The following is a 10,498-nucleotide window of genomic DNA, read 5'->3' on the forward strand; positions in this document are numbered from 1 at the left end:
GATAGATAGATAGATAGATAGATAGATAGATAGATAGATAGATAGATAGATAGATAGATAGATAGATAGATAGATAGATAGATAGATAGATAGATAGATAGATAAATAGATAGATAGATAGATAGATAGATAGATAGATAGAAAGATCGATAAATAGATAGATAGATAGATAGATAGATAGATAGATAGATAGATAGATAGATAGATAGATAAATAGATAGATAGATGCAGTTGTGGCTATTATTAAATCCCTTAAACTCCCCCATCTGAAAAATAACTCCTGCTTAAGGAAGTAAAAACAATATAGAGATAAACCACTTCAAAAGTCATCAATTATAATTGATTCCACTTTAATCTACACACACACTAACCTCTTTAAAATCAACATGATCAACATCATCATCATCATTTTTGCAACCAACGTTCATAAATGTATTTTTAGTGGTTTGTGGGCAAAAAAAAAAAACAAAACATATTTTAGTGGTTCTTTTTATTATTGTTTCACTAAAGAGCCCTTAAAACTTTGATTCCTTATGCAGTAACTGTCTCGCTCACAATACATTTTGTTATTGTCCTTTACATTACATTCTCGTTTAACCCCCCGCCTAAAGGCAGAGAACAAAAAATAAAACTTTCAATTATTAATAACAATGACGATTATCTGCTCATTAGTGTTATACAAGCTTTTGACTTCCTTCCGTTCTAAGGCAGAAGTATAACAGTTGTTAGTTGTTGGTTATTACTTTTTTTATATAGAAATTTGTTATTTAACATTTTGAAATTGTTTTTTCCTTTCCAATTTATGGTTGGTTTTTCAAATGAATGGTGGTAAAACAAAAACCAACAAAAAAAAAAAAAACTTTGCATATTTTCAGACGTTATAATTGTTTTAAAAACCCAAACAACAGGATAATGGTTTGTGTTGCCACTTGCCATAAAAAACATAAAAATACAAGGACTTGATTTCATTTTTGTTCTCTTCTCTCAAGTGCTTGATGGTTGCATGGAAAAAATTTCCATGTGAATGAGACGAACAAAAAGGGCGGGCGTTTATTATTTGTAACAAAGAATGTAAAATGAAAAAAACAAGAAATATATGTATTTATATTCACATACAAACATATATATTCTTTTTGTTATTATTCCGTTTGGAAAAATGTTATAAATTGTATTTATGCTTTGGGGCATAAATGAACTTGTGACAGTATGATGACGATAAAGATGTTGATGATGTTGTGATTGCTGCTGCCGCTGTTGACAGTTATCTCTTTTTATGTGTTTTTGTGTTAATAAATTGACGTTTAGAATTCTACTTGTTTTAGCATTTATTTTCGTAATGGAACATACTTAAACTTTTTTCTATTTTTTATTTGTCTATTTATATCAATTAAAAACATTTTACTTTTACAAATGTATCATAAATAAAAGAGTCCTTTATTTATTTATTTATTGAATACAAATCAATATATTAGATTTCAGATACGAGGTTAGTTATTCAAACTGAGTAACTTTCTTAGTCTCCGCTTGCTAAATGGTAAAATCTAATACTAATCAATGCAAATATGCTAGAAATCTATTCTGATAATAATCCTGAAATATGCTTAGAGTTCTACATGTATGAACTGAACTAGAACTGAACTAGAAATGAACTAGAACTGAACTAGAACTGAACTAGAACTGAACTAGAACTGAACTAGAACTGAACTAGAACTGAACTAGAACTGAATAGAACTGAACTAGAACTGAACTAGAACTGAACTAGAACTGAACTAGAACTGAACTAGAACTGAACTAGAACTGAACTAGAACTGAACTAGAACTGAACTAGAACTGAACTAGAACTGAACTAGAACTGAACTAGAACTGAACTAGAACTGAACTAGAACTGAACTAGAACTGAACTAGAACTGAACTAGAACTGAACTAGAACTGAACTAGAACTGAACTAGAACTGAACTAGAACTGAACTAGAACTGAACTAGAACTGAACTAGAACTGAACTAGAACTGAACTAGAACTGAACTAGAACTGAACTAGAACTGAACTAGAACTGAACTAGAACTGAACTAGAACTGAACTAGAACTGAACTAGAACTGAACTAGAACTGAACTAGAACTGAACTAGAACTGAACTAGAACTGAACTAGAACTGAACTAGAACTGAACTAGAACTGAACTAGAACTGAACTAGAACTGAACTAGAACTGAACTAGAACTGAACTAGAACTGAACTAGAACTGAACTAGAACTGAACTAGAACTGAACTAGAACTGAACTAGAACTGAACTAGAACTGAACTAGAACTGAACTAGAACTGAACTAGAACTGAACTAGAACTGAACTAGAACTGAACTAGAACTGAACTAGAACTGAACTAGAACTGAACTAGAACTGAACTAGAACTGAACTAGAACTGAACTAGAACTGAACTAGAACTGAACTAGAACTGAACTAGAACTGAACTAGAACTGAACTAGAACTGAACTAGAACTGAACTAGAACTGAACTAGAAAAGAACTAGAAAATAACTAGAAAAGAACTAGAACTAGAACAGAACTAGAACAGTACTAGAACATTACTAGAAAAGAACTAGAAAAGAACTAGGACTAGAACAGAACTAGAACAGTACTAGAACAGAACTAGAACAGAACTAGAACAAAACTAGAACAGAACTAGAACAGAACTAGAACAGAACTAGAACAGAACTAGAACAGAACTAGAACAGAACTAGAACAGAACTAGAACAGAACTAGAACAGAATAGAAACAGAACTAGAACAGAACTAGAACAGAACTAGAACAGAACTAGAACAGAACTAGAACAGAACTAGAACAGAACTAGAACAGAACTAGAACAGAACTAGAACAGAACTAGAACAGAACTAGAACAGAACTAGAACAGAACTAGAACAGAACTAGAACAGAACTAGAACAGAACTAGAACAGAACTAGAACAGAACTAGAACAGAACTAGAACAGAACTAGAACAGAACTAGAACAGAACTAGAACAGAACTAGAACAGAACTAGAACAGAACTAGAACAGAACTAGAACAGAACTAGAACAGAACTAGAACAGAACTAGAACAGAACTAGAACAGAACTAGAACAGAACTAGAACAGAACTAGAACAGAACTAGAACTAGAACAGAACTAGAACAGAACAGAACTAGAACAGAACTAGAACAGAACTAGAACAGAACTAGAACAGAACTAACACAGAACTAACACAGAACTAGAACAGGACTAGAACAGAACTAGAACAGAACTAGAACAGAACTAGAACAGAACTAGAACAGAACTAGAACAGAACTAGAACAGAACTAGAACAGAACTAGAACAGAACTAGAACAGAACTAGAACAGAACTAGAACAGACTAGAACAGAACTAGAACAGAACTAGAACAGAACTAGAACAGAACTAGAACAGAACTAGAACAGAACTAGAACAGAACTAGAACAGAACTAGAACAGAACTAGAACAGAACTAGAACAGAACTAGAACAGAACTAGAACAGAACTAGAACAGAACTAGAACAGAACTAGAACAGAACTAGAACAGAACTAGAACAGAACTAGAACAGAACTAGAACAGAACTAGAACAGAACTAGAACAGAACTAGAACAGAACTAGAACAGAACTAGAACAGAACTAGAACAGAACTAGAACAGAACTAGAACAGAACTAGAACAGAACTAGAACAGAACTAGAACAGAACTAGAACAGAACTAGAACAGAACTAGAACAGAACTAGAACAGAACTAGAACAGAACTAGAACAGAACTAAAACAGAACTAGAACAGAACTAGAACAGAACTAGATCAGAACTAGAACAGAACTAGAACAGAACTAGAACAGAACTAGAACAGAACTAGAACAGAACTAGAACAGAACTAGAACAGAACTAGAACAGAACTAGAACAGAACTAGAACAGTACTAAAACAGAACTAGAACAAAACTAGAACAGAACTAGAACAGAACTAGAACAGAACTAAACACTGTGAAATCTATACTTTTTCCCCCTTTAACTGTTCCAATTATCTTACAATAAACACCTACCAATTTACTATTTTTTTCTTTAGTTTTTCATATTCCCTTTCACTAAAAGTTTCTCAACTGTCCTCGTATTTAATTGAAAGAGTTTTTCAATTTAGTTTCTTTTATTTGCCTACTTTTAAGTATTTTTTCCCTTTTTATACATATTTATTATCTTAATGTTGCTGTGTACTACAATTTTTGCAATTTCATGCTAAATTTTATGCTTGTTAATTTTTATTTATTTCTATAATATAAATTTATTTTTTCTAAATTTCTTTTATCCTCTCCTATACTCTTTCAGCATTATCGTATGCATCCTTTTTTTCAATCTTATAATTTTCATAATTTTTCTCCTTTTTATTAATTTTTTTTTCGTATTTATTCAAGTCTTTTTTGTTGAAGTATTCATTAATTAGCGTTGTATACTTGTTAAATAGAAAGTTATTCATGATTTCATTTTATATAGGATTATACAGTTTTTATTTGTAGACCGTAGCAATGAGTTTTTGTAAATAATTTCATTGCTTATTCATTGCATTTTATATTAAACGCTTAAATGAGAAAATTTTGTATCCACTTAAACCAACAACGGCATTTTATTATTGTGAGATTTATATTTTTAATAAAAATGGAGGGAAACGTAGCTATAATTTGGTAACTTTACTACAACTAGCGTATTATTAGAGTTTTAATCGTGGGGAAAATACCGCCCACAACATAGTAGTTTATATAAAGGTGGGTAGTGAGTAAAGGATGCCAGATGTTGTGGGTTTCAAGAATACGAACTGAATCATATAACTAGAACCGAACTAGAACAGAACTAGAATTGAAGAAAGGAAAAGAATAGAACAGAAGTAGAATAGAACTAGAACAGAACTAAAACTTGAACAGAACTAGAATAGAAGTAGAACAGAACTAGAATAGAAGTAGAACAGAACTAGAACAGAACTAGAACAGAACTAGAACAGAACTAGAACAGAACTAGAACAGAACTAGAACAGAACTAGAACAGAACTAGAACAGAACTAGAACAGAACTAGAACAGAACTAGAACAGAACTAGAACAGAACTAGAACTAGAACAGAACTAGAACAGAACTAGAACAGAACTAGAACAGAACTAGAACAGAACTAGAACAGAACTAGAACAGAACTAGAACAGAACTAGAACAGAACTAGAACAGAACTAGAACCGAACAGAACTAGAACCGAACAGAACTAGAACAGAACTAGAACAGAACTAGAACAGAACTAGAACAGAACTAGAACAGAACTAGAACAGAACTAGAACAGAACTAGAACAGAACTAGAACAGAACTAGAAAAGAACTAGAACAGAACTAGAAAAGAAGTAGAACAGAACTAGAACAGAACTAGAACAGAACTAGAACAGAACTAGAACAGAACTAGAACAGAACTAGAACAGAACTAGAACAGAACTAGAACAGAACTAGAACAGAACTAGAACAGAACTAGAACAGAACTAGAACAGAACTAGAACAGAACTAGAACAGAACTAGAACAGAACTAGAACAGAACTAGAACAGAACTAGAACAGAACTAGAACAGAACTAGAACAGAACTAGAACAGAACTAGAACAGAACTAGAACAGAACTAGAACAGAACTAGAACAGAACTAGAACAGAACTAGAACAGAACTAGAACAGAACTAGAACAGAACTAGAACAAGAACAGAACTAGAACTAGAAGACTATAGACTAGACTATAGACTAGACTATAGACTAGACTATAGACTAGACTATAGACTAGTATATAGACTAGACTATAGACTAGACTATAGACTAGACTATAGACTAGACTATAGACTAGACTATAGACTAGACTATAGACTAGACTATAGGCTAGACTATAGACTAGACTATAGACTAGACTATAGAATAGACTATAGACTAGACTATAGACTAGACTATAGAATAGACTATAGACTAGACTATAGACTAGACTATAGACTAGACTATAGAATAGACTATAGACTAGACTATAGACTAGACTATAGACTAGACCATAGACTAGACTATAGACTAGACTATAGACTAGACTATAGACTAGACTATAGACTAGACTATAGACTAGACTATAGACTAGACTATAGACTAGACTATAGACTAGACTATAGACTAGACTATAGACTAGACTATAGACTGACTATAGACTAGACTATAGACTAGACTATAGACTAGACTATAGACTAGACTATAGACTAGACTATAGACTAGACTATAGACTAGACTATAGACTAGACTATAGACTAGACTATAGACTAGACTATAGACTAGACTATAGACTAGACTATAGACTAGACTATAGACTAGACTATAGACTAGACTATAGACTAGACTATAGACTAGACTATAGACTAGACTATAGACTAGACTATAGACTAGACTATAGACTAGACTATAGACAAGACTACAGACTAGACTATAGACTAGACTATAGACTAGACTATAGACTAGACTATAGACTAGACAATAGACTAGACTATAGACTAGACTATAGACTAGACAATAGATTAGACTATAGACTAGACTATAGACTAGACTATAGACTAGACTATAGACTAGACTATAGACTAGACTATAGACTAGACTATAGACTAGATTATAGACTAGACTATAGACTAGACTATAGACTATAGCCTAGACTTTAGACTAGACTATATAATGGACTATAGGCTTGACTATAGACTGGACTATAGACTGGACTATAGACTAGACTATAGACTAGACTATAGACTAGTCTATAGACAGGACTATAGATAAGACTGTAAACTATAGTATAGTCTATATACTAGACCATAGACGAGAACGTAAATTAGACTATATACTAGACTACAATATAGACAAGATATAGATTAGACAATGGATTGGACTATAGACTATACTACAGACAGTATAGTCCAGACTGTAAAAGAGACTATAATCCATATTATAGACAAGTGGATAGATTTTACTTTAGTCAAATTTTTTATATTATTATTATTATTATTATTATTATATGATTTAGGAAATGTTAAAATTATTATCAGAAACTTTTTGAGAGATACATTTACATCTGGCATATCTTTTTTCTCTTTCCTCAACGCAACTTAAATCTTCACTACCTCTATTACCATCAGACCCTTTCTTCTAACATTAGTTACAATTTGTTGCTTGTTTTTCAGTTGGTTAAATTTATTTTCGACTTCCATTTTGTTATGATCCCTTACTACGTTTAACATGTACTTGAGTTCGCTTAGTCCCCCCACTAGCCCAACTTAATACTACTAATGCGAGATTTCTGTGTACAATGAAATACATCCAAATACACAAAATTATTTGCAATTATATTCCCCTGTACTAGTACTGATTTTTGAAGTACTTTTGTGCAAATTGTATAGAGTTTCAGTTTTCAATTTTATTTAATATTTTTTTTTTTTGTTAGTCTACTCCTTTTACATTCTGATAAGTGCGTAGCTAAAAATATGAATGGCTGCAGCACAGAAAATTTATTTTTGTTAACGGATGAAATAATTTTTTAATCGTAATATAACTTAAGTGGTGAGATTGTTATTTTGTGGTTAAAGAAAATATATGTTGCATGAAAACTCATTAAGAGTTTAAAAAAAACATTCTAAATAAATGAAATTTTAAAAGTTAGCCTACAAGGTTTTGCTGAAATAAAGTTTTGAAATCTCACCAATACAGTTTTAACTACTTACTACCCAAGTCCTTGACTTTTTTTAAGAAAAACTATTAAAATATTAAATTTTTTTAATTGCATTTCATTTTAATTTCCTTAATTATTATATATTACATTTATTTATTTTCTTAAATTTAAAACTAAAAATTATTATTAATTTTAATAAATATTGCACAGTTTTGGTGTTTGAATTCACCTACAAAAAATACAATGAAATAATTTTTTTTTTTCTATTTACAAAATCCTATTTATTTTAAAAAATATTCAACAAATTTAATTAATTACGAACGTTCTTAAGTTAAATTATAAAACATAACTTGAACTTCTTTTACAACGGACAACCGTGCACATAACCGACATTGCGAAATATGGCCGCAGCTGCTGCTGATGTTAGAAAATTACAGGGATTAGTGGCGTTGAATGATGTTAAGCCGGGCGGACAACATCCCAAAGGGTTTCCTGAACCATTTTCCGCTACATATTCCTTTTCCATTGAGGCCTGATGGCGTAATTGTTCTAGGCGCAGTTGATTTTGTCGTTTCCATTTGGTTCTAGACAGAGAAAATGGAAAAAATAGTTAAAAATTTAGTATTCAAGAGGCAAAGTTAGGGCCTAGAATATGAATATAATATTCATGACTAAAATATAGTTCAGAACTGAAATATAACTGAACTAGAACTGAAATAGAACTGAACTAGAACTGAACTAGAACTGAACTAGAACTGAACTAGAACTGAACTAGAACTGAACTAGAACTGAACTAGAACTGAACTAGAACTGAACTAGAACTGAACTAGAACTGAACTAGAACTGAACTAGAACTGAACTAGAACTGAACTAGAACTGAACTAGAACTGAACTAGAACTGAACTAGAACTGAACTAGAACTGAACTAGAACTGAACTAGAACTGAACTAGAACTGAACTAGAACTGAACTAGAACTTAACTAGAACTGAACTAGAACTGAACTAGAACTGAACTAGAACTGAACTAGAACTGAACTAGAACTGAACTAGAACTGGACTAGAACTGAACTAGAACTGAACTAGAACTGAACTAGAACTGAACTAGAACTGAACTAGAACTGAACTAGAACTTACCTTCGATTTTGATACCATGTTTTCACTTGTGTCTCCGACAAATTTAAAGTTTCCGCCACATCGCTTCTATCCGCCACACTCAAATACTTTTGACAACGAAATTTTCTCTCCAAATATGCCAATTGTGCATGTGTAAAGGCTGTCCTCCGACGTCTAGGTTTTCGACCACTTTTCGGCAGACCCATTTTATGTTCTCCCAAAAATCCACCCCCATGAGTTTGTGGCATTTGGCTGCTTACAGAATGTTCATTATCATTAATATAGTGGGAAGAGTCAAGACTAGATTCATTATTGCTAAATAATAAATGACCATTCGATAACGTTTGACCATTGTAATGACAATTTAAAGCTTCTGAATCGGGAGAGGAACGATCTTCTATGTCAATATCGGAATTGTTGTCGGAAATGTCGGAGTCTGTAAGAAAAGTAAAATTTGAAGTTAAAAAAAATTCCAAGTATTTGTAGTTGAAAGCCTTAAGTACCTCACGTGTCAACGCTTTACCTCCTACAAAGATATGATAACCAAATTTATTTTTTAAATTAATGTAGTTTAGTGAAAAGATTTGCATTTAACAACCCCTGTTAATATAATTATTTCCCTCATTACCAGACAATATCCATCATAAAACCATTAATGTTTTAATGTTTTTTCCCTACATTTCAAGTGGGCGTTCGTCTCTGCAATAACTTTTCATTCTTCTTCAAATATGAACTCATCTTCGTCAACATGCTTATCATTTCATTTTTAACCCTCTTCAGATACATTTAACCGTTAAGGCTTGTGGGTTTAAAAAACACACACGATTCCAATTTCCTTGTAAAAAAAAGCACCACATGCTTAAAATGGCGTCTAAAAATAGTATTGGAATTGTAGCTTTAATTGTTTTATTTTTATCCTGTTCTTATATCCTGTCTATTTTATTTTTGGCGAATAATTTTTTTTGTGTAAAACTGCTTGTGTTCTTTTTGCAGACTTTTATTTGACGACCACAAAGGTCGGTTTTTTGTGGCTACAGAAGTCACAGCGTGAACGATTAAGTTCACGTGTTTTAGCAAAATAATTTTTAGTTTTAAATATTTAGAGCGTAACGAAGAGAAAGGGGATTTTCTTATTTTCCCTAAGTTATTGGTAGATTACAAACTATTTGGATTCTATAGAGCTACACAAAGACCAGGCTATAAACTACACTATTTACGAGACTATAGACTAGATAATTACATTATAGGCTAGACTATAGACTAGGTAATTGACTACATTATAGACTAGACTATAGATTAAATAATATACTAGATTATTGACTAGACTACAGACTATACTATAGACTAGACTATAGACTATACTATAGACTAGACTATAGAATAGACTATAGACTGGACTAAAGACTAGACTATAGACTAGACTATAGACTAGACTATGGACTAGACTATAAACTAGACTATAGACTAGACTAAAGACTAGACTATAAACTAGACTATAGACTAGACTAAAGACTAGACTATAGACTAGACTATAAACTAGACTATAGACTAGACTATAGACTACACTATAAACTAGACTATAGACTACACTATAAACTAGACTATAGACTAGACTATAGACTAGACTATAGACTAGACTATAGACTAGACTATAGACTAGACTATAGACTAGACTATAG

At 31.9% G+C, this 10,498-nt stretch overlaps 2 protein-coding genes across 2 annotated transcripts in view; one reads left to right on the forward strand and one right to left on the reverse strand.

The window, feature by feature from the left end:
• Nucleotides 1–7,808: 7,808 nt before the first annotated feature.
• Nucleotides 7,809–9,409, reverse strand: LOC111675945 (barH-like 1 homeobox protein). Its single transcript, XM_046945992.1, has 3 exons — nucleotides 9,343–9,409; nucleotides 8,841–9,255; nucleotides 7,809–8,290 (listed from the first exon to the last, which is right to left on the reverse strand). The coding sequence occupies exons 1-3, from the start codon at nucleotides 9,407–9,409 to the stop codon at nucleotides 8,068–8,070; spliced, it is 705 nt and encodes a 234-aa protein (XP_046801948.1). The 3' UTR covers nucleotides 7,809–8,067.
• Nucleotides 9,410–9,683: 274 nt separating this feature from the next.
• Nucleotides 9,684–10,498, forward strand: part of LOC111675898 — a 2,504-nt gene continuing 1,689 nt past the window's right edge. The window contains exon 1 of the mRNA XM_046945993.1: nucleotides 9,684–9,710. Coding sequence (XP_046801949.1) covers nucleotides 9,684–9,710 — 27 coding nt within the window. The remainder of the gene's footprint in view (nucleotides 9,711–10,498) is intronic.

This window comes from Lucilia cuprina, chromosome 3 (assembly GCF_022045245.1).
Source record: "Lucilia cuprina isolate Lc7/37 chromosome 3, ASM2204524v1, whole genome shotgun sequence".
Lineage (NCBI taxonomy): Eukaryota > Metazoa > Arthropoda > Insecta > Diptera > Calliphoridae > Lucilia > Lucilia cuprina.

Bases quoted from the DNA above. Each gene is read 5' to 3' on its own strand.
- LOC111675945 (XM_046945992.1), bottom strand. From the start codon at position 9,409: ATGCAAATCTTTTCACTAAACTACATTAATTTAAAAAATAAATTTGGT. The intron at 9,256-9,342 runs GTAAAGCGTTGA...CTTTTCTTACAG, and splicing joins TTATCATATCTTTGTAGGAG to ACTCCGACATTTCCGACAAC. The intron at 8,291-8,840 runs GTAAGTTCTAGT...TTCTCTGTCTAG, and splicing joins ACATGGTATCAAAATCGAAG to AACCAAATGGAAACGACAAA.